The 23454-nt window shown below is 47.0% G+C and overlaps 2 protein-coding genes across 6 annotated transcripts; one reads left to right on the top strand and one right to left on the bottom strand.

Moving 5' to 3' along the window:
- Window positions 1-25: 25 nt before the first annotated feature.
- On the bottom strand, window positions 26-23454 carry tfb1m (transcription factor B1, mitochondrial). Of its 4 annotated transcripts, none has more exons than XM_047014982.1 (9): window positions 23386-23449; window positions 23008-23077; window positions 22365-22510; window positions 21618-21769; window positions 21237-21345; window positions 20951-21102; window positions 20621-20740; window positions 1660-1787; window positions 26-1069 (listed from the first exon to the last, which is right to left on the bottom strand). In XM_047014982.1, exons 3-9 carry the CDS (start codon window positions 22495-22497, stop codon window positions 847-849), a joined length of 1017 nt encoding a protein of 338 aa, XP_046870938.1. In that variant the 5' UTR covers window positions 22498-22510; window positions 23008-23077; window positions 23386-23449; the 3' UTR covers window positions 26-846. The 4 variants fall into 4 exon arrangements, with proteins under 4 accessions (XP_046870938.1, XP_046870947.1, XP_046870955.1 ...); XM_047014991.1 differs by lacking the exon at window positions 23386-23449 and adding an exon at window positions 23181-23379; XM_047014999.1 differs by lacking the exon at window positions 23386-23449 and adding an exon at window positions 23198-23379.
- On the top strand, window positions 1817-10039 carry LOC124463210 (claudin-20). 2 transcript variants are annotated; one of them, XM_047015011.1, is made up of 3 exons: window positions 1817-3241; window positions 8317-8367; window positions 9048-10039. In XM_047015011.1, the coding sequence occupies exon 3, from the start codon at window positions 9254-9256 to the stop codon at window positions 9977-9979; it is 726 nt and encodes a 241-aa protein (XP_046870967.1). In that variant the 5' UTR covers window positions 1817-3241; window positions 8317-8367; window positions 9048-9253; the 3' UTR covers window positions 9980-10039. The 2 variants fall into 2 exon arrangements, with proteins under 2 accessions (XP_046870967.1, XP_046870973.1); XM_047015017.1 differs by lacking the exon at window positions 1817-3241 and adding an exon at window positions 7562-7651.

The raw sequence follows: 23454 nt of genomic DNA, 5'->3' as shown, positions 1-23454 counted from the left end.
AGATGAAAAAATATGAGTAACCTGACACACTGCTGGAACTTTATTTACCTCACATCTGATAGCATTACAGTACATTTACAGTTGGATTACTTTTCTATTACATAATATTGCGGTACAATGAGCTCCCCAAAACACCAAACAGATGGCCAGTGTTTTTTGCTTTTAAGAAAAGCTTTGATTTACAAAATGATTATTTTAGCTTTGATGATATTTATGTATTTCTTCAGACTCGTTGGGAGCTGACAAATTTGCAGAACTTTCCTTTTCCCTGAATCTAAATCCCTAGTGAGACGGCAAGGCAGGGCGCAATGGCCTAAATCAGCCATCACGTTCCCATTCTCTAAATTGTCCTTTAAAATGCTTTTTGTTCTGTTTTAACCTCCACTGAAACAAGGCGTTACAAAAGATCCTAGCGAAACCTCCCTGTGCTTGGCTTCTTATGTTTGTTAGCTCCGACTGGTCAATGTACAAACTCGATCAATGTTCCCTTAACAAGAATGGCCCAGCACCAAACTCGGCTACAGCTTGCTTTGAGATGGTTCGTTTTGGAACACGAGTTTCTCTACATCTAGCTATGGCCTGTTCCTTTTCTCCTTTTCCTTTCTCAGCTCTTTGTCACAGCTCCGGGAATCCTCAGTACAGTAACTCACCTATCGCCTCAGGGAGCTAAAATAAATGGCTTTAAAAATGCATGTCTGTGCCAGGTGGAAATGTCAAAGCTAAGAGCAGTCCCGTTGTTTCTCGCCACTAAGAGAGACCATTAGCGGCTCTTCTCTCTGTCTCTTTCGTGTTGGCTAGAGCTGGTGTGTCACAGGGTCTTTTGGGTGTGTGGGTCCACTGTGTCCCCTAAGGACTGCCCATTTGCCTACCCAGGTGTTTAAGGCGCAGCTCTTCCCTGAAGTCGTAGGTGAGGAGGGCGGGGTCGCTGGCGCAGAGGCGGGCGTAGGCGTCTGACAGCGTCCTGAACTGGGCGATGGAGAGTTCTATGGGCCGGACAGTGGGGTCCACATCTGCCTCCCGCATCATCACCTCCGCCAGCTCCAACCGCTGGGCGGACGGGAAAAGCATTCTGCAAGAAAGGAACAATGTACACAAAAAAAGAATTATATCTGTACATTTGTAATCATAAAAATAAAAAATAAAACATTAAAAGGTTCAACTGAAACTCGGAAGTGGCCCGTGTGCTCTTAGCGTGGGCTTTCACAGCGAGTTGGCTTGCAGTCCCCATCATCTCAAGCCCAGCAGCACCCACATACTCTACAGATGCTGTGTTAGCGCCTCAGCTTTTCCACAAGCTGTTAATACAGCCGCCAAACCCGCCGCTGTTATATAAGTTCTGCTGCCTCCTCTCTCCTATGACACAACAATGACTCATAATTGCTGCTCGCTTTGGAACAGCTTCTTTTCTTTTGTTATCCTGGGCCTACATACGCTTCTCACAGCCACCGGGGGTGGCTGCAGGCGGCAGGTGTGTGTGTGTTGGTGGTGAGAGCTGTGAATAGAGCCGGTCAAGGCTGAGCAGAGAGTTCAGTCATTGGGCCCTTGGAGATAGTAGAATGAGGAGATGAACTGGAACGATGGAGAAGGAGAGAGAGCAAGATGGAGAGAAAGAAAGAGCAAGCCTGTGGCAGTGGAAGGAGCGTGTGAAATACTGCTTACTCGATTCCTTTGCGGCAGTGCTTCCTCCGGAACTGGAAGACGTTCCTGACTACTTTCTCCACCAGCTTGAAGGGCTGCTCGATCTGGGGCCGAACGAGGGGGGTGAAGTGCACCACGCCCACATCCACCTACACAAACACACACAGTCATGCACACAAGCAAACACACAGGAGGTTAACTCAGACGAGGTAGATCCAGCTGCAGTAAATCCACTGAGGGAGAAAGAGAGGGAGGAGAAAAAGAGAGGGAGCAAAGGAATCGAGAGAGGAAGAAAGGTGACGCAGCATGCGCTGGCGAGCTGGTTCCGGTTGCCACAGTAACACCTGTGCGATGGACCATGGAAACAAACCCCTCTTCCTGTCATGCTGGTGCTTGCCCCGCGCTCAATACCTCAGAGAGTCTGACGAGACACGAGGTGACGCACTCAAACACACTTATCTAGAGCTCCCGCTGGATCCACTATCTCTGTATGGGCAGCCAACTTGGGTGTTATATTTGTAGCACTTTAGTGTCAGCCAAATTTCAAGAGACTTTGGTTCTATAGAAAAGAAATGCTCAAAGCGTTGTAGCTAGCACTTTATTGCTAACACTAAAGCTATCTAGGAGATAGATGGAGGGGTTCGGCAGACCCAGGAGGCGGAGCTGGCCCGGCACAGCTTGTCCTCCATGGGGGGGAGGAGGATGAGGGCGAGGGGGAGTCCTGGCGCTGGTCCCCCCTCCCACTGCAGCCTCCGGATCCCTCTCCTGTCAGCTCTAAGCCGACATGACAAACTGTTGAAGTAATCGTCCCAGACTCAGCCGAGCCTATAGTTCTCCTCAGATCGCTCTGTTTCTCTCTCGTGCTCATACACATTCTCTCTCTCTCTCACTCTTTCTCTCACTATCATACTCCTACTCCCCCTCATAAACACTCAGTCTCTTTCTCTCCACACACTCTCTCTCTCTCTCGTTATCATTCAGTCTGTCCTCCTCTCTTCCTCTTGTCTCCATCTCTCCCTCTTTAATCAGTGGATTGTCCACTTTTCTCGGAGGCTCATAAAAAGGATTGTGCTTAATTATCTTTTTTTTTTTTCCCTCTCCTCTTCAAAGCTCTCTCAGTTCTCTCTCTCTCTGTTGGGGCTTCCAGGGGGGTCTCAAACAGACCCCCTTCAATGCCTCCGTCTAGCCTAAAGAGCCAGAACTACAGCGAAGCCTGTCTGAGTGGAGCTATGCGTGGACCTACCAGTGCCACAACGGGACCGTGGGCGACTGAGCACAGCGCTGGCTGTCTGCCTGCCGTCACCTGCTAATAACCCTGTTTCCCAGGCACCGCTAACTGACTGACGGAGGAAGGGAGGGAGTGACGGAGGTACGGACGGAGAGAGGGACTCGGGGGAGTGCTGGCTCGCTTGTCTGTCCCTTGTGGAAGAGGAGCTCCAACTAGGAACTGTAGCAGGCTCGTGGATACAAAGCTGGATAAACACACTGGATTGACAGACAGACCATAAGCATATGCAGGTACAGGGATGCATGTGTAGAGAAGACTCTGGATAGCAAGACTGAAAACAAGCAAAGAGCTGGGATGCTGAGGATGTACTGTGAGGTAGGATACACCCTGGTGTCACACACACACACACACAATAACACACACACACAAACTGGAAATTGAGGATGTATTGTAGTGATGCATTCTCTCTGGTGACACACACATGCAGGTATGTAGTGTGAAGGTGTGCAATTTACAGTAACAGCCCTCCTGTAGAGACGGCTTGCCCAGAGGACCTCCTCTCTCATGCTTGTATATCTCTCCTCTGTTGTGGCTCACCTCTGCTACACTTGCCTTTGTTATGCTAGGCAAGGGGCTGGGCTGGAAAATAATTGGGGGAGGAAAACTAAAGTGATCCAAGGACGCACAAAGGAAGGCTTCTTAATGAGCTGTTTAGATTCTCGCCCCTCGCGCAGAACAGCGCTTTAGCTTGGCTTGTTAACCAGGGTGTTCTGTTCTCCCTTATCTGATCTGTGTGAAGCCCTGCCTGCTTACCTGCGTGCTTGACTGTCGCAGTGGCGTGCAGTGGAATAGGGACACTACTGGTGGAGTGTGATTGTCTGTGCAGCCAGATCTATATGGACTATAAAAGTGCAGCAAACTCCTGCTGTCAGCAGGAAACTAAATAGCAGATGTTGTAGGAACAGTGGAGGGCCTGCTGTAGGAACTTGGCCACTAAGACCACACAGGTGTTTATCATAATAAAGGACATTTCTGTGTGGTGCAATTACTTAACCTGACTAAGGGATCATGTAACTCCTCATGGACATTTACTGAAGTTTGGGATGAATGAAGTAGCCTTTTGTAGAGTGGTGGCTGTGAAGGTACCCGACCAGTAACAGGAGTTTCTCAGACTGACTCATGTGCATCAACTGGACGGAAGAGGCCAATATGGATCAGGAACATCGATCCCATCCACATGTCACATCAACACACCACTATGTGGGGCTGGCTCCTGTTTCTATGCAGTATGCAGCTTTTTTCCCCACACAGTGATGCTGCATGATCTGACTGCCATCTGTTTGGTAGAGCAAATATAAAAGAATGCCTTTAATTTCACTTTCCTTGAGTAATTAGGCCATTTATATTCCGCACTTCATGATATAGGAGAGGAGCATCGAGAAAGTCGATATTCAGACTATACGAGCAGCAGCATTTCAGCCGTCGGCTTGTCCGAGTCACTTTGCTGTGTGATTTATGAACGGGCCGGCGACGCGCCTTCACTAGCTGCTCCGCTGTAATATATCCCCTCCCGCCATTAATCCTCCTCTGATAACCTTAACACGCAAGAAACTTCCATCTTAAATCATGCGTCGCCACCGCGGCCCTCCATCCAGGTGCTTTGCAGATGACCCTATTCCAATATTTAGAATCTGCTGGAGAGATCCTGAACTGGAACCTGAAACTGACTTATTGACCTGAAGACCACCGTATCGCTCTGTTGCACAGACACTCATCCGTCAACCCCTTTCCTTTATGGGTGGCAAGGAGGATCATAGATTGTGTGTAAGGGATAGAGGGTTGATTGGAATGTAAATAGGTTTCAAAGCCATGTGAGTACAGAATGTGTAAGAGAGGAAATAAACAAGAAAATCGTAACCCCTAATGATTTCTTGATGTCTCCAAATGAGCTTGTTATGTAAGAATCTGTATTCAAACTCATAAAAATTCCTCCTCTCACTTTAATTTGGTCCTGGCTTTTTTAAACAAAGACTTCAAACATTTACAGACTTGGAACCCGCTTTTCTTCTTCACATACTCACACTACAGTCTACACACTACAGTATACAGAATACAGTCTACACACTACAGTCTACACACTACAGTATACACAATTTTACTATTCCTACATTCACATATCTCATCTGCCTTAAAAAAAAAACGTTATTGTTTTATGTCATTTGTATTGTGAAAGGACTAAGCACTACTATGTATACACTTCTCAGTCAGTCACAATCACAGCTCTGGTCAACGTTTAAGTACTGTGCTTTGACCGACTTCGGGATCAGACACGCGAACACTTCTACATTTTCAAATGTCATCTTTTTGACCTTCCCAAAGCAACGCAAAGCCACTCCATTACATCCGCTTTGCCCTGTAGCTCTGTCGTCCCCTTGCCCATTTCCACCTTACACGATTCTTTCCTCTCGAGCCTTGCCCAATGGTGTGTGAGTCTGTATAATTTGTCATCTCCCTCTGAGCGTAACCAAGACGAGATGGCAGCCCCCTAGGGCAGCAGCCGCTATACCACCTGAACTACCATCCCACCTTACATAACTGCAGAGGTTCTGTTGGGGGGATGGAGAGAACAATGGAACATACGGCTGGGAAATAAAAGGAGCGAAGACGAGAGAAAGGGGGATGGGTGTGGGGCGCCAAGAGAGAGGACGCGATGCATTAATCATAACAATACCTTGAAAGGACAGCCTCCATTACATCAGTTCTGGCAGGACAAGCACTCAAAGGACGAGAAGGCAGAAGTCAATGCTACTAAAGCTACTGGACTGCCTTTCTAGCTGGGAGTGCTTCTGATACTGGATCTGTAGCTGGCTACTGGTCCATTCCACGCTCCCACACTGCCTCAGACCCAGATGCCCAGAGGCCAAGCAGAAACCCAGCCAAGCCTAGTTCCTGCCCTGCCCTCAGGTCCTGAGACAAGTCTCCTCGAAAAAGACAACTTTCTTCAACTTTCTCAGTGTACTGTAGCATTCCAGAGTGTGGGCATGGATGTTAAAAAAACTGCCAAGAACTGTGGCCAAACCTAACTTACAATGCTTTTCACAGAGACCTCAGAATGCAATGTTTTTATGTGATATTTAAAAACTTGTGAATGTCATAACAGTCAGTGCACTTGGGAATGCATGTTAATGGAGAAACATGAAGGCTCATATATCAACCCGGGGTATTTCCCAGCATGTCACAACTGCTTTCCATCTTGTTGGATACAAATACTGTGTGGTGAACAAGGGTGCAACCGTGTATGGAAAAAGACTGTTAACGGCCACATCCCCTCTATCGAATGACACCTTGGACCATAACATTGAATGACCACCTTTATGAAATGACGAGCACCAAAAGCAATTACATGCAGAGGAATGAGGGATATGCAAATTGGACAGTAAAAGTCCCTCATCTGGGGTAAGGACGATGGCTCTGTCCAGTCATGCCTCGGAGCGGTTCTGGGGAGAACTCTGTGGCGAGGTGATAAAATAAAGGCACCATGCTTATAATAGCCTGCCTTGTCTTCACACATCACAGAATCACACATCGACACTCCCTGGGTGCATGTTAACTGCTTTCCCTTCCTCAACCCCCTCTCCTCCAGCTCCTCTCCTTCCTCTCAATATATATATATATATATATTCTTTTTTTTACTCCCCAAAGAACACCAGCATCAGCATTTAGGATCTCATCACTTAAAAAATGACCAATTCGCATGCAATGTCTTGTCTTGCGGTTTCTGTAGCGGGAAATTGAATACTGCAAGGTCCACAAGTATGTAGTCTGAAGGTCAGGAGGACAACACAACCTCAAGAAATACTTTGCTGTACATTGTCTGCGTATTGTGCCAGATGCAGTCTTTGGAATAGGCCTCCAGGGGACTACAGGAGACAGGATAGGGGGAGGTAGGGAATTGGACCAAATTAAACAAACGGATCAATAACTAAACCAATCCATCACCTCTGGCTCACCAGTAATGACCACGCATCAGTATGGCCAACTCATTATAGGCAGGGGGTTTGGCTATATTATTTCCAGAGGCTGGCTGTTTTGATTTGCCCATGCAGCAGAATTATGGTAACACACATCTGCGTTTTCAAGGGTATCCCTTCTGTTAGCCCTGTCAGATTTGTATTTTCTCCTTCTCAATTTGCCCTCTTTGTCATTCATGAATCAAGGCTGTCCTGGCCACTCCTTCACCCTGTTCTACGTCCTCTAGGGTATTGAGTGGAGCAGAGGTGAAGAGGAGGGGGTAGCAGCTGTGAGTTTAGGCTCCTGTGGAGAGTCAGCTGATCCTGCTTCTGATCTAGGGAGGGTCCTTGTGTTGCTTGCACAGAACCCTGCACTGACCCTATTATGGACTAAATAAAAAAAGGGCCACACTCCCAGACAAAAGTCTGTAGGCTACATTTAAAATGCCACATCAATTTCCCTGGGATGGATTATTAATATATTTTTGTGTTTCATGATAATATTTTGGGCCTTTTTAATCCATATGCATTTTTGAAGACATCGACAGGCAAGTACACAATTAGCCTAATAAAGGAGATTGCTGCATTGTTTTTCAATAACCTTTTGACATGGAAAAAGTCGGTTTAACTTCTGCGGCTGCAGAGCGGAAAGAGTCGGGTGTTAAAAAAAACGAACCGTCAATCAGCTTGACTTGCGAGGTGAATTCTCATTGCTATGGTGAAGATTTACACAGTTTAAAATACGACATTTTGAGGTAGTCAACGAAAATCGAAGGTAAAGGGGGGCAAGCTAACGGTTTTTGCTTGTGCTATATGCCTACTTACGAACCTAAATCTTTCAACCATCTGCACAAATAAACAGGGTTGATACTTTCGCTCAATTAACAAAAAAACATTGTTTTGAGGTTTTTGTCATAATACATATTTATTACACCACGTTGTAATTTATCTTTTTGTTGCTAAATACGAATAACGACACCTTGTTAGCTACTAGTACTCCGAGATTGTGTTCACTGATAAAAATGCATGCGACTTTTTGTTAGTCCTTAGTCTATTGTAATGTATTGTGCTGTGGAGTATGAGTAGGCTATCTTAAAATGTGGGCAACTTTTCTATTAATCCAAATTTTTTGTAATCGTAATTTAAACAGAATTATTTTGGGGGGGGGGGAATTAAGACAGTGGGTTTAACGCCTGAAACGTTTGCCGTATTGAACTTCTGCTTATGGTTTTACATTCACTATCGGCTCACGGACTACGGTGACGTAGAGACTATTCTCCAGTGAAAGGAAGGCTACCTTCTATCAAAGGCACGGAGCGAGCATGTGTGGTCCATGACTGGGATGTCCTCTAATGTACTGTTGGAAACGGAAGGAAATGGATGACATGAATGGAGCCGCACGGACTAACCCTGTTTGTGTGCGTGCATGTGTGTTTACAGAAATTTGAGCGAACAACCTGACGCGTCATAGCAAGCTCTGCACCAGTCGAGGTAAGCTGTTTTAACGTTGTTTTCGTGCAGCACGTTGTTTACAATGTAGTTATTCATCAGTGTTGAGTTAATGAGGCTTTTTAGCCAGTGTTTAGCCACGCCAGTCTGTGAACGCATTACGAAAAGCAGCGCAGGGACTATTAAGTAAAGAATTTTTTTTTTTTTGACCATTTCATGTCAAAGTTATGCTCTGTGTATCATCACAACATTGCCAGATCCGTAGAAAATTGTAAAAAAAAAAAGGAGAAAAAGCTTAGAATGGACCTTTAGTGTTGTTTTTGTTATTGAAGTCAGGTGTGGTAACCTTACAAGAGTGAGGTGAGGACACTGCAGCTTTAAGTCCACATATTGAGCATAGCAAATACCACAAACTCATTTCTCTTCTCCAGTAACATATCCATGAGGCACCGGCACAGGGGGAATAAGGCAGACGCAGGGGGCACAGAAAATGCACACACACACACAAATCCTAATGTCTCTCTATCCAATAATATCCAATAATAAGAGCCCGCTCTCGTCGCTCGGTCTTAACACTCTCCCTTTGTTCCCTGCAAGAAAAGTGTGGGGTGATTGAGGGGAGAGAGAGAGAGAAAGAGAGAGAATAGAGAGAGAGAGGGGAGGCTTGAGGAATAGGGACCTGCTCAATTCAATTTTTCATTTCTCTTGTCTCCCTCCTCCAGTCCAGAGGAGCCGGATCTGAGGAGCACAGGATCGTCTGGCAGCTCTTTCCCAGCAGTGGAAGAGCGAGGGCGGCGGGCTGGACAGAGGGGTTGAGGCGCCTGGCTGTGGCTGGGTGAATGCTGCCTGGCGGAGGGGGAGCTACGGCAGCAGCAGCGGCTGCGTGGGCAGCGACGGTGGGTGGAGGAGGAAGAGGAGGAGGGGGGGGATGGCATCCACGGGCATGCAGATCTTTGCCTTCGTCCTGGCGCTCCTGGGCATCATGGGCGCCATGGTGGCCACGCTGCTGCCCAACTGGAAGGTGAGCGCCGACGTGGGCTCCAACATCATCACGGCCATCTCCCAGATGCAGGGCCTGTGGATGGACTGCACCTGGTACAGCACAGGCATGTTCAGCTGCACGCTCAAGTACTCGGTGCTGTCGCTGCCCGCCTACCTGCAGACTGCCCGCACCACCATGGTGCTGTGCTGCGTCCTGGCCGCCATGGGCCTCTGCCTGGCGTCCCTGGGGCTCAAGTGCACCCGCTGGGGGGGCGGGCGGCGCTCCAAGAGGCACGCCGCCATCGCCAGCGGCGGCTGCTTCATCGCCGCCGGCTTCCTGTGCCTGGTGCCGGCTTCCTGGTTCACCAACGAGGTCATCACCAACTTCCTGGACTCCAGCGTGCCCGAGAGCAACAAGTTTGAGCCCGGGGGGGCGGTGTACGTGGCGTTCGTGTCGGCGGGCTTCCTCTTTGTGGGGGGGTCCATCTTCTGCGTGTCGTGTTCTGGGAAGAGGCACGGCGGGAGGGACATGGTCCTGCTGCCCCCCCCTGACAAGCTGCTGCTTCACCAGCAGCAGCAGCTCCTCCAGCAGCAGGACCAGCTCCAGCACCAGTACTGCTCCCTCTCCCCCTTAGACAACAAGACTGGCTACAGCCTGCAGGACTATGTGTGACTGAGCCCTGGCGGTAGGCGCGCAAGCTTTGGGCTATGGTGGAAAAAGAGACAGCGGGAAGGGGGGGGGGGGGGGGGAGACACTGCTGTCGTCTTGCTGAATAGTAGACAAGGAGGAGGAGAAAAAATAGGAGTGCGTTGAAGGACTTTGAAGAGGTTTTTTTTTTGTCCCCGCCGTCTTCCGTCTTGTATTTTTCCCTCCCTTCTTTTTATTGTGTTCTGCAAGCACAACAAACAGTGGAGGTATTCCCTGAGCTGCGCCCGGGAACAGACGGGGAGTGTTAATGTGAAACGCGCTGCAGGATCGCCGAAGGAGAGCCGCCTGAAAACAAGGCAGATCTCCGTCCATCAGGAGATCACTGAGTTTCCCGGGAAACAGATTAGTTATTAGGATGCCTTTCCTTTCCTTTTTTCTCCTTCATTTCGTCCTCACCAAAGGTTTGAATTGGGGGGAGGGGAGGGGGAGCAATCATTTAGCTGCTAACAATCGTTGGGTGCCCTTTCATTCGACAAGTCGGCAATATGATGTCTCAAAGAGGCAGCAGTAGGTGGAAGCCCTTTCAATAGCAAGCCATTGTAGTTTTTGCCAAACCATTCACTAGAATTACACTAGTTGGGACTGATTTAATAAAATGATAGTTATTTTTGGTAGCTAATAATAGAAGGATTGATATTTTGCCCTATAAAGCATGCTGTTTATGGCCTGTGTTTGTATTGATACAGTGGAATGCCTGGTTAGAAACCTGACATATTAGTAGACACTACAATGCCTGTGCCCAAAAAGCTGTAGCACATGACCCTTCTGAAACTGTTCAAAGAGAAGCAGTCAGGATGAGTAAATATGGGTGCTGGTCCGATGATGGAAAGAGAGATACAAACAAACAGAACCCGGCCTGGATCCCAGCAGGTGGAAACGGGGATAGAGAGAGCGTGAAACAGAGATGGAGAGATCCCTGCGTGGACTGTCTGACATGTTGCTTTCCCATTTTGTTTCCAAACGAAAGAAGGCTGGCTTTTCTAGCTCGCTGCTGATTCCATGTATACACTCGGGCACACACACACACATGCATACAGATGAAGAGACTGCCACAGGCAGAGAATTATACACACACATAGACAACCTCCTACACACACACACACAGGCATACGTAGACACTCTAGAACACATAAACACTGAACCCTCTGACACACCGGAGCTGCATGCGCTTTTCACTCGAGCTGTCCGCCTCCTCACTGCCATGGTAACGGGATCCGGAGCCCAAATATCTTTCTTGTCTGGGATTCTGTGTGTGTCAGGTCAGAGCTTTGAGGTTGGGCAGGGGGGCATCTCTCCCTGTACCCAGCTCCATAAGCCTTCCATAGAAGCTCCACACACGCTGGGAAGCTTCATCTAATCCCTTTTATTAGGCAGTCACATGAGCCAGCAGCCCACTGTCACTCCCAGGTTTGGGAAACGCTCCCTCTTTGTTGACCATTGTTAACAGGCTGTCTGACATGCAATTAAGGGTTATGTGGGGAAATGCAGCTACATTTGAGAAGTTGGTGGGGTGCGGAGCTATACAGCAAGGATATTTGTGTTGTACAGCGAGGTACAGGGAAAGGGGTTTGAGTCACAGCGTGCGGTGTGGCCATGCTGTGTCGATGGCCTCTACTTAGAAAAAGGTTTGAGTCATTTCCAACATGTGGCTTATTCTTCCAAGTGCGTCAGCCTTGCATATGCTACCTACCGGTCTGCACCTGTCAGTCTGTCTTTAGGGGTTCTGCCTCTTCTCCTCAAGTCATGAGGGAACGCAGTTGCATGTTGAGAGCATGCTGTCCAGCACGTCTGCTTACACACACACACAGCCACAAATGCGCACACACACACTCACTTACCCACTCACACACTTCCCCTGCCTACTCGTATGTCAGAGGTGCTTTAAAACGGTTCTGTTCCCATGTGTGTCTCGAGTGTTCAGAAAAAGAAGAAGAAGGGGGGGGGGGGGTGATGAGGTATGTTGTCTCCAGTCTGAAATGGCTGCTCTAGTGACAAGCTCTGGCAGTGATGTGTAGCTCGGCTCTCCTTCTCTTCTCTCTCTACTCCCACTCTCATATCTCCTAAATAGGCAGTTTCCCGGGGTAGAGCAGATGGCTAAGCCCAGCTCGCCACCTGCAGGCTGCTTCCGGAAGTCTGGGGGCACCGCTGGGGGGCATATCTGTTGGACCTGGCAGCCCTACAGGGCTAGGTTCACCCCCTGCCCCTCCGGCCTGGCTACCCGCCATGCCCTCAGCACTGAGCATTAAAAGGGTCTGTGATCTGGTCAATAACAACACGGCACAGGCACGGTAAAGAATGCAATAAATATGAGACAAGAATGTGCCATCGTCAATAAGATGCGTGTTTGAGAATGTGCCAAATGGACTCAAGACAAGCTTAATACTGTTCGGAGTTCCTTCTGTTTCTTTTTTATCACATAGTTTGTATGTGAGTTACACATTCAAAGATGTTTTATGGATTTCTTATTTGTTCTGCCAGACTTTAGTGTTGATTAATCCATGTGTACATTGGGATACAGTATTACAAACAATGTTTTTTCAACCATTTAATTCCTTCTTATCCAAAGCACAGAATTATTTCAGGGGCATACATATTTCAGTTTCATTACAAATGATTAAAGTCTATGGTTTTGAAAATTGTTTTCTAAATCACACTTAGGGATATTGTATCCATTTTTATCGACAGTATTTTAAGTCTGCAGTGGACTGTACATATTTATCTCAAATACAAATCCTAATTTTTACATTTTGTCTGGCATGCATAAGATAACATGTTCATACTTTGTATCTTCTTTATAAGAAGACTACTCGGCTGGCTCTGTGTAACATTGTTTGACAGCAGTTTGTTTCAAATGGCTGAGCATCGCAAGTCCCCTGAACCGGTACAAATGTACATAATACAATTGGCAGTCTGAGAAGGAGGGGGAAAAAAAACACTGCAAGCCAGCTAGCCTCTTTTTTGGTCTGAAAAGATCTAGCAGGCAAACTAAAATCGAAGGTTTCTCTATTTGTGGATGTGCAGCTTCATAATCAGTGCACCATTTTATTAGCTTCTAAATGGCTGCAGTGCAAAGTGCAGACCTGTAATGTCTCAACAACCACAGCGCCCCAGCAGAAACCCAAGACAATAATTATCGTTTTGATAATTGCAGCTTATTTTTGTGGATGCTTTAGCACTTCTTCATTTGCCAGGAGGATTATGCTGATGAACAGTTTAAATGTTCTGGTAATGTTTCAATGTGCTTGTGCGAGTAGCTCTATTTTTTACTAATAAAACTATTTTGTGGAAGCAACATGTCTTTAGTGTGTTTTGTGTGTGTGTGTGTGTTGGGACTTTGTGGACCCATATGCATGCATGTGCATACAACATGTATGTTGGTGTGTTATGCATGAAGGACTAAAGTAGACGCGTGTGACAACAGTTGGTGATGATAGTCAGCTCCTTGCCAAGCAACACAGATTTTTGGAGGGTACAGGATGTGCTGAGTGTAGGCAGTGATGCAGGCTGTTCACCCTGCCACCACAGAGCCTCTATAGGGCTTCCTGAAAAACAGCTCAATCAGGCAGAAATGGGGAATTTTATTCCCTCTAAAACCCATATCCATAAAACATCACAGACAGTCGGCAAATGGGTTTGGAGAAAAGGGAGGAACGCTGTCCTTTGCGCCCCTCTGCAGGATTCAGTCATATCTTATTGAGACGTTAGCATAAGCAAGTGGCCTGGAGTACTACCAAACCTTAGGAGGATTAGTGCAAATATCTTCTGTTTCAACATACCATAGTTCTCATTTGGTATGAGCAATATGACAAGCCGTGTAGGCCTGCTCCTGAACTCGTGCAGTTAGAAGGGAATGAACGGCAACAGCTGGTGGAGGCAACTTAGGTAGCTGGATCCTGCATCCCATCCTCTGGGTGCACAGAGCATCCATTTAGCTTCGCCAGAGCTTCACAACAACAAGACCAGATTGGTGTCTCCAAACGTGAACAGAGGAATGCCTAGTCAGACAGAAGAGACTTGCTTGATGCTAAGACCACCGTTTCTGGTTCAGCTGCTGTCTGCATCCAGAAATGGATTCGTTCAGTCTTTAGTTGAATGCACCGCAAAAGGACAGATAAGTACAGTATGTTTGGACTGAATGCATACAGTATGTCAAGCATCTATGGAATACTTATCAAATAGTTACCCAGAATGTTAGGTTTCATTTCAGCTAATTGGAGCCAGTGGAAATCGCGCGCTTTTACTGAAACAGACATGGATTATTGAAGGCTTCGTCTCTCTCTCTCTTTTCTCCCTCTCTCCTCTAGGTTATGCAACAGAGTGGAGATCAAATAGCGACTTCTCTCCTGGGTAAACGCTAATAAGATCGGCTCCTCTGTGTATTTAACCTACATTTTCCTTCAAAGCAGCTCACCCTGAATTGCCGTCATGACAGATCACGAGTGTGCGTTCGGATGTGGGGGCGCGGGACTTTGAACCCTGTACCTCAGGCCCTGGGGTTAATCTGGACTGTTTCCCAGCAGGATGAGCATGCGTCCCACCTAGAACAGCAAGGTCATGTCAACTCTCAAGACAAGTCAGGTTCAATAAAGGTTCTCGAGTCCCTGTGGCGTCGCCTGCAGAAGACGCCCCTTTTTGCTCCATGTAGAACCTTTTAAATCGTTCTAGGAGCTAGAGCTATTTGAATTTGTCTGCCAAAATGAACAGCAATAATCACCAACAATAATCTTTCTTTCATAGGGATAGCAGAGACCTCCTAATTTGGGGGGAACATTTTCTCCACTGAACTAAGGAGACGGTCAACAGAGAGGTGGGACAGACGTAGGCATAGATGATAATGAGGTTTTCAGTGGAAAAGTGCCTGTGAGGCATGTTGCCTGGCACAAAAGAATACAGAAACTAAGCGTAGGCACTCCTTGCTCACAATACATCACTTGTCTCCTAGGCGATAACAAAAGCGCTGGGATGAGACTCAGAACAACACTCAGGGCGACAAACAGCTGCAGTATCTCACCTAGATTTAATGGGAACTGTTTTGGACAAGCATTATCTTCCTAAGGGTTCATATAGGAGATATTATATGGTCATCAACAGCAGCATAGATCGACCTTGGCTGGCTGGAGAGACTCTCCCCTCGTCCCAGTGCACATGTGAAGCGCGCGGGAGGGGGGGGGGGACGTCTGGGTGTGACCTTGCCTGCGCTGTAAACTGCTGAGAGAGGCAGTACAGGCTCTGGAGATGACAAAGAGGAGGACTCGTAAGAAAACAATACTCTCTGACAGTTGAAAGGAGGGCTTGAATATTTCAGCTTGATCATCTGAGCAAGACGTGTTGCAGAACGATTAGGTAAAGTTGGTTGAAAAGCACCCATTTGAAATTGATCCATGCTCTTTGACCGTTACTGAGACCTCATGTAATAATAGCCAATCATTTTCAAAGGGGTTGCCAATGTATGTACTAAGTACTTTGTGTGTAAGATGTACTGAGTGGAAAGTGTTCCACAGTATAAAAGGGTGAAACGGAGCTGATATTACTGTAGCATATTGGGGACTGAAAGGGTAGATGATGGCTTACAGCATTGTAGAAATAGGCTACACTGTTAATGGCAAAAAAACGCATAAAAACCAAAACAATGAATGAAGCATAGCTACATTAAACTAAATGAGTGAAGACAATTATGATAATGGCACATTTGTATGCATCACTCGGTGCATTTGTTCCTTTTCTGAATCACTGCTGCACAAAAACCCATAGAGAGCTGCTGTATCCAGTCTATCCTCTTCACACAAGTCTGAAAACAACAAACTGGAACAGGGTGGAATCAAATTGTGAAATTACAGCCATTGAAGTTTTAAATTGGAATCTTAGAAAAAAACACAAAAAACCCCACATTGGAGTTAATAGATTATGGATTGATCCCTTCAATGCTGGACCTTTTTTCCTCTGACTGCATTTCACAGAAACAGCCAGCAACTGACTGGGGATGGAAGCTGACCTTCTTTTCGTGGACACTGGCCAGGATCCTAGCAGTTGTTTTCGAAACACCTGCATCTTTTCTTGGCATGGACACTAAACAGGCCTGAACCCGTTAGAACACTAAAGCGTCGACTCTCGGCTAACTCGCAACACTTTTCATAAAGGAGGAGCAATACATCTCCTGAGATGTAGCTAAGCTAATGCTGCCAACCTCCACGTTTTGTTTAAAAGAGAAGAACGTATTTTTAGCGTTCTTTACCCAGGGACTGTGATGGATCGAGACCAAGGGCTTCAGGCGTTTACCGCTCCGGTACAGAGTCATTGAAATAACTTTCCTATACTCTTGATACCATGTTTGACCCCATTTACAGACTAGGAATAGGTGCAGATGAATAGTGTGCCTGTGGCGCAGGCGATGTTTTAGAGGTGAAAGAGCCACACAGCAACACCGGCACATTTTTCAGGTTCTCTCTGAGCGGAGAGTTGGACCACTTTCCATCCATAGAGTAAACCACAGCCTATCCTGTTTCCTACTACACATGTAGCATAGACAAACTCTCATGGCAAGGCTCTCCAACAATGTATTTCTTCAACAATAGTACAACATGAAAAATAACTACAATATAGGCTATTTATACACACTGGTAGTGGTGTAGGAAAAGATAAGCTGTCTTAGTCAGGACAGCTAAATGGGCTCCGGTGTCTCAGACCCTCAGCACCCATAATGGATCTGTACTGCAGCATTAGCACTTTTCATCTCCGTACCAAGCATCTGGCCCGCTGGTCGCCCATAGAGGCAGTGTACGAGGCACAACATCTGTAGGGCCCGCCCCCTCAAGGGCCGCTGTGTGCTGGTTGGTCGGTGGGCGATAGCTGATGCAGACATTACTCAGGCCTGGCTGATGCCTGGCCGAGACAACCATCTGCTGGAGGTACGCACAGCTCTCCCCTCAGATCCATCTCTGTCATAAGCCTGTCTCCGGGCGCGCTTTTACCTCTCGGAGGACACCATCAGCCCTGGCTGAGATCCTTCTCTGAGTCTCACCCACCTTCCTTCCATCCTTTCTTCCTTCCTCCACTAATTCTGTAGAACCCCCCCCCCATGTATGAACATACTATTTTGCTCACACCCCTTCCCACTCTTTCAATCTTCCTCCCACTCTCTCAGTCCCACCGTTTCTCTCGTTTTCTCCCACTCCCTGTCCTGCCTTGCACCTCTCCCACAGTCCCTCTGCTGCCCCCTCAGCTTCTCTCCAGCTCTCCCACCATCTACACAACCTCCCACAACCTTCATTACTTTCCCCATCTTTCCTACATTCCTTTCTCTTCCTTACCACATTCCCCCTTATATCACTCTCTCACTTTGTCCTAGGCCACTTTCTTGACACAATTCTTTTTTAACAACTTACCCATTCTCTGTCACTCACTTTCACCCACCAGCTACTATTCTCGTCCACTTTACAGCTTTTCTTACTGGGCTGGGTGTGGGAGGGCAGCAGAGAGAGAGGTAGAGGGGGTCTGGGGTGTGGGAGGGGGAGGGCAGCAGAGAGAGGTAGAGGGGGTCTGGGGTGTGGGAGGGGGAGGGCAGCAGAGAGAGGGGTAGAGGGGGTCTGGGGTGTGATAGGGGGAGGGCAGCAGAGAGAGGGGTAGAGGGGGTCTGGGGTGTGGGAGGGGGAGGGCAGCAGAGAGAGGGGTAGAGGGGGTCTGGGGTGTGATAGGGGGAGGGCAGCAGAGAGAGGGGTAGAGGGGGTCTGGGGTGTGGGAGGGGGAGGGCAGCAGAGAGAGGGGTAGAGGGGGTCTGGGGTGTGGGAAGGGGAGGGCAGCATAGAAAGGCAGCTCTCTGGGCATGATGGAGGGTCCATTGAGCGACTAGTAGACCCGTCTGTGACAGACAGAGGCGGATTTTAATCACATTCTGCCAGGAAGCGAAGAGCGGGGGGCGGGGTGGAGAAGGGGCTCTGTCTCTGTCAACACACTTCACCTTTGTGCAAATCAGCGGTTCTTTTTTATAGCCAGTGGTTATACGGACTGGTCTAACTCAGGCCCAAGGACACCAGCCCTAATAAGGCGTGTGGTCTCTATCTTCAGTTACTCTATGGTATAAATTGGCCTGATCTCTTAAAATGAATATTAACCATCACTATTACCGTATTTCAGCACGCCATTACCGCACATTTATCTCACAGCCAGAATTGTTTTTTTAAACCAACTTTAAAAACAGCCCTTAACTCGTAAATAAAAATGAAACTGTTATTTTAGGTTTGCTACAGTATCCGTGCAGGAATCAACAGCCAGTGTTCATTCGGCCAATGAGGAAGAGGACAGGGACGTGTGATCCGTGATAGGACAGACCCCGGGTACGGTTGGCCTGAAGGCACAAATGCTAACGCCATGGCAGCCAATCACAATGTACAGGAGCCTTCAAGGACAATCTCAGTCAGTCAATGTGACAAAGCAAAGTGCACGCCAGGGGCCAGCGAGACACAGGCCAGATTACACGCACCGAGGATAAGAGGATAGGCTATATCCTCACGATATGTCAATACTGGCCAGCAGACGCTGATATCAAATAGATTAAACATGTCCTTCTTAATTACCCCCGGCGGTAGCCAGAACAGGCTTCTCTCATTGGTCGAAATCTAAATGTGGCTCCCCCATTTATTGTTTCCATTATCTCACCCTAAACCATTAGGAAATGTGTTGTGGATTGATTACGCCCTCGAAAGCTGTTTGTTGATAACAGCATAGCATCGAAATTATTTTCCAAACGAGGTAAGAGAGGGTCACCTTGTTAATTGCAGTATGTGTAACATTGCTTCTGCCTCCTTTGATTTGGGTTGATGAGGTGTAGGAACAGGGGATAGCGGCGTGCTACAAGCGATGCGTGGCAGGTACCAGAGCTAGATGTGCTAGCAGCATCTGAGAGATGTTTCTCTGAACTGTTGGTAATTACAGCTATGCAGTGGCAATGTTCCCTTGTATATATAACTACTGTAGCCTTGCTAACCTGTACTGGGCTGCTGGGTCTATTTCTGGATATGCCTCACATGCACTGACACAGGGGTTTACATGGCCCAGACGCTTTGGTGTTTGGACACGCATGCACACCTGACACACACACATAAGCCATCCCCACACACAAACACAATCCACACGTAGGCACGCGCACAACTGACACACACACACAGATTAATGTGATACCAAAGCTCTGACATGACTGAAACATGCCAGAAGCCAACATAGAAGACAATTACAATTCAATTTGAGCAAATCCACATGGGCCGAAGACAATAAGCATTCCAAAGCTACAGAGAGACAGCATGACAATAATACTGACAATTACAACACTGAGCGGATTTGTTGAGCATGACAATGTGGCACAGCCTTACAGAACTCACCATTGTCTCTCCCTTAATAATGTGCTTCTATGATCTGCAGTTTAGGAGGTTTACTACTTTGATCAAAGAGTACTTTAAGAAAGAGGGAACTACATTCTCATTTGTAGACCAATAGGCCACACACAAAAAAAATATTAATTTGCCTTCATACCCAACGACAATAATAATAAAAAAAGGTTATCCAACAACTTATGTAAAGAAAGCCAGACATGTCATTGTTCATATAAATATGAATGTCTGTAATGGCCTTCCTGTTTAGTGTCTGTGGGATAAGTAACATGGTGTCAGTGTGCTTTATGAATGACAATATCACTCACGGCAGCATGCGTAAGCAGATGAATCAAACGCACCAGAAAGAGCTGCTCTGTCTGCTCCTCAGCCCTCCATCACCAGAGCCTCCATCACCACCTCATCAAACCCTCATCATCACTCTTGATGACATCAGCATTCCCAAGACACAATTAAAACAACATTTGGACATCAACACATGGGAGACACAGAGAACATACTAAACTGAAAGGCAACAGAGTGGGATTAAATAATAATTGGGTGCCATCTCTTCTGAGAGAATGAACTATCAGGTCCTGTTTCATTCACTCTGCTGCTTTCTGCTCTCCCTTTACTCCCAAAAATTAAATATTTACGATCATAGGCCTCTTTAAGAGCCACTACTACTACTGGGGCCCCCGTTCCATCACTATCCGACAGCTTATCCGTAAGAACAAATACAGCATGCAAACACCATTATGTTACATAACGAGAGCATGCCTCTCGTTAACGACTGGCGCTAGGACCCTTAACAGGGCCAAGGAGACAACAAGGAGACTAGGACTCAGAGAGCAGACAGGACCCAGAATGGGACCGGGCGCTCATTAACGCACAGTGTGATGGCGCCGCATCGCAAATACCCAACAGGCATCATTACACCCAAAGAACTTGTCACAACTGCAAAGACACTTCTGAAACAACATTGATTTAGTGCAGTAGTCTGATGAAGCCAAGCTGTGGGAGCGCCTTGTAGAGAGTCCCGTGACGGCAGAGGAAAGACGAGGAAGAGTGGAGAGGGAGAGAGCACAGGACTGGAAATGAGTCTGTTTGAGTGGTTGTGCTGAAGAGTGGCGAGGAGATGGATTGTGCATGTATGCTTTATGTCCATGTGAGTCGATGTGTGCGTGTGTGTGTGTTTGTGTATGTAATCAAACTCCACATAAGCCTGATTGCATGTGGGTCCTACCTCGGGCTTTGGGATGAAGGCTCGTCCAGGGATGGTGAAGCAGCTCTTGACAGTGCACAGGTACTGGGCCATGATGGACAGACGGCTCCTCTGTCTGCTCCTTGCACTGGCTGTTAGCCTCTGGGGAGGGGGGGGGGATTGTTACACAACTATACACACGGGTGAATACGTTCTCCATGTAAAGGCTCTTCACTCAATTATTTCAGTACCAGCTAGAGAGACACAGACCAGGGAGCACACTTGACATGGTTCAGCTAATCAAGGCATGTGTATTATCAGCCCAGAAGACCACACTCAGGAAACAACGCAGACACACATGTACACACAAACCTCAGCCACCTCCTTCTGGAAAGTGAGGGTCAGTCTGGTCCGGCCGTACGTGAAGGGACCGGTTCTGTTGGCGATGTTCTCCAGCCACTTAATGATGAGAGGAGTGGACACGTTGAAAGGGAGGTTCCCTATAATGTGGAGGTCTGGGGGAACTGAGGAGGCACCAGCAAACTGTTACATTTTTGTTCTTGGAAACATACTGCAAAGTACACATTCATATACTGTGGATCACAAGCCAGTGTGGTCTACTATAGGGTCATCTATTGATTTTTCCATTGTCACTCACCATCCTCCCATTCCTTGATGATGCTGGATGGGAATCCTCGGTCCATCCTGTAGTTGAGGATATCACCGTGGACTATCCTCACCTTCCCAGGAGCAGCCTCAGAGAGGAGCTGGGAACAGGGGCCCAGACACAACCCGCTCATTCAAAACACCCCTGTGTGTCTCATTGAGTGTTGAAGGCAATTCCAGTACCACAAAGCACGCTCTCAGTCACCACAAAAAGCCTCTCAGGTTAGATCAATACCTTACTATTGTGTCCATTTGTCAATTTGACCACCAGCGATAAACCAACAACCACAAACGTACAAGGCAGAGGTTAACCTTGTAAGGACAACGTGGTCCAACTAAAGGGGCGACTGTAAAGGTTCTCTTGGTGCGGTACCTTTAATCCAGGCAGAAAGCGTGTGTCCTTCTCCACCACCAGAAGGTCGGCCGCCCCAGCGTTGAGGATGGAGCGGGTTAGCCCCCCGGGACCAGGCCCCACCTCACACACATGGGCTTCCTTCAGACTGCCTGCCTGGCGCACAATCTTATCTGCACAAAACAGGGCAGAAAAAAATACATTGTGTTGCCTTGCTAACTGCCACTGGAATTCTTGAGTCGGATACTGCCCATGAGCAAACTGTAGATATTCCCTCCAGTTTGTCATTTTATTGTAAGATTCATGACAAAACTGATAAATGATGCATTTTGTGCTTGTATTTCTGACTTCTATATTGATAATACTGTGTGTTGTTTTGTGTAGCCTACCTCTAGGAAACATTATAAGGGGCATTAATCTATCAGTCACCTGATTCAAGGACATCCGATAAGAACTGATCTGGCCTGCATCATAGATAATCACATTAGAGAGATGTGTTGTGTGTGTGTGTGTCTGAGTGCTGTTAGAGTTGCACAAAAACAACAGACCGTCCATTCACATTAGTGGGACATCTATTACATTAGCCTGACACCGCCAGCCTTCAGTTTGAATGCTTGCGAGCAAGCCACTATGGGCTATGCAGTCAGTTCTCATGCTAGGGGTGCGGGGGACACGACACACACCATTGTGTTCTCATTGCAGGTGTACACCGCGAACAATGCCCAGGACCAGGTGTTGGTGCATTGCAGATAGATGGAGCAGACTCACCTGTGAGCTTTATGTCCAGCAGAAAGTTCTGGGACAGCTGTTTCTCTGCTCGCAGATTGTACAGTTTGATTACTTCCCCAATGGTGGGGAGGGGAGGCAGGCGGAAAGAGGCTAGTTTTCTCGGAGCAGCCATCCCTGCAACTATGCTGAGGGGAAGGAAATGGAGGACGAGAACATGATGATGATTAATGCACACTTTGATAGGAGAGCAATTATGCTCTCAGGGGGTAAATATCAGAGCAATTAACAGTAGATCAGAGGTCTGAGGATGATAATATGATCAGCAATCATCAAGACAACACATATGCCAATTCTTCTTATCCAAAGACCTTGTCTGTATGGGGTGTCGGCTTAACCATGTTTGCAACATGTGTTTATTTGTGTCATATGTAGGCTATTACGTGATCTACTAGCTATGGTATTTCTGATGGAAATCACAATAGAGCTTTTCATGAAATTGTGGTACAGACGAAACGGATTTGAGGCTCATACTCATAACCTGATATCGTGCGCCACCTACTGGAAATATCTATTAAATAAGCTAATTCAGATGTCTGGTTCTATGAGATTGTTAGCTGTATTAGCGTTATAATGCAAACAACGTTTATACGTTTATACCATTTGTCCACCAATTGATTCTTACCAGGCTGTGATTAGTTCCAAGGTCAAAAGAGCATATCCTTTTGAATTTTAGTAGTTGCAGGCATCATCAGCTAAATCAATGTAGTTCGTATGGTTATTATTTCATAAGGTAAAGGCATGTTGTTCAATTCAATGTGAAGTTGGAGAAGGATACAAAGAAATACTGAGACGTACCAAACATTTGTTTGTACCTTTGAACGAACTCAACATTTCAACTTGTTATGCTTTTGCTAGCCGTTTTGCTCTACGGCTCAAGTACAGACCACTGCATTAATACAGTTTTCCCACTTATAAATTCTCACAATTAGTCATGCAAATAGCAGACAAAAGTTAACGTCAACAGAAAGACAAGTCTAAATATGCTAAAGAAATATATAACCTGATAACACGTTTCTGTCGACACCAGTGGACGATCTTCTTCCTGCCTTCGTCAGAAAATGTGTGGCTA

Source organism: Hypomesus transpacificus, chromosome 3, assembly GCF_021917145.1.
Source record: "Hypomesus transpacificus isolate Combined female chromosome 3, fHypTra1, whole genome shotgun sequence".
In the NCBI taxonomy this organism is placed as follows: Eukaryota; Metazoa; Chordata; class Actinopteri; order Osmeriformes; family Osmeridae; genus Hypomesus; species Hypomesus transpacificus.
Note: the sequence above shows the minus strand (reverse complement) of the source record. Positions and strands in the feature narration are given on the sequence as shown.

Bases quoted from the DNA above. Each gene is read 5' to 3' on its own strand.
- tfb1m (XM_047014971.1), bottom strand. From the start codon at position 22,497: ATGGCTGCTCCGAGAAAACTAGCCTCTTTCCGCCTGCCTCCCCTCCCC. The intron at 21,346-21,617 runs GTACCGCACCAA...CCCTGTTCCCAG, and splicing joins GCTTTCTGCCTGGATTAAAG to CTCCTCTCTGAGGCTGCTCC. The intron at 1,788-20,620 runs GTAGGACCCACA...GTGTTTGTGTAG, and splicing joins CCTTCATCCCAAAGCCCGAG to GTGGATGTGGGCGTGGTGCA.
- LOC124463210 (XM_047015011.1), top strand. From the start codon at position 9,254: ATGGCATCCACGGGCATGCAGATCTTTGCCTTCGTCCTGGCGCTCCTG.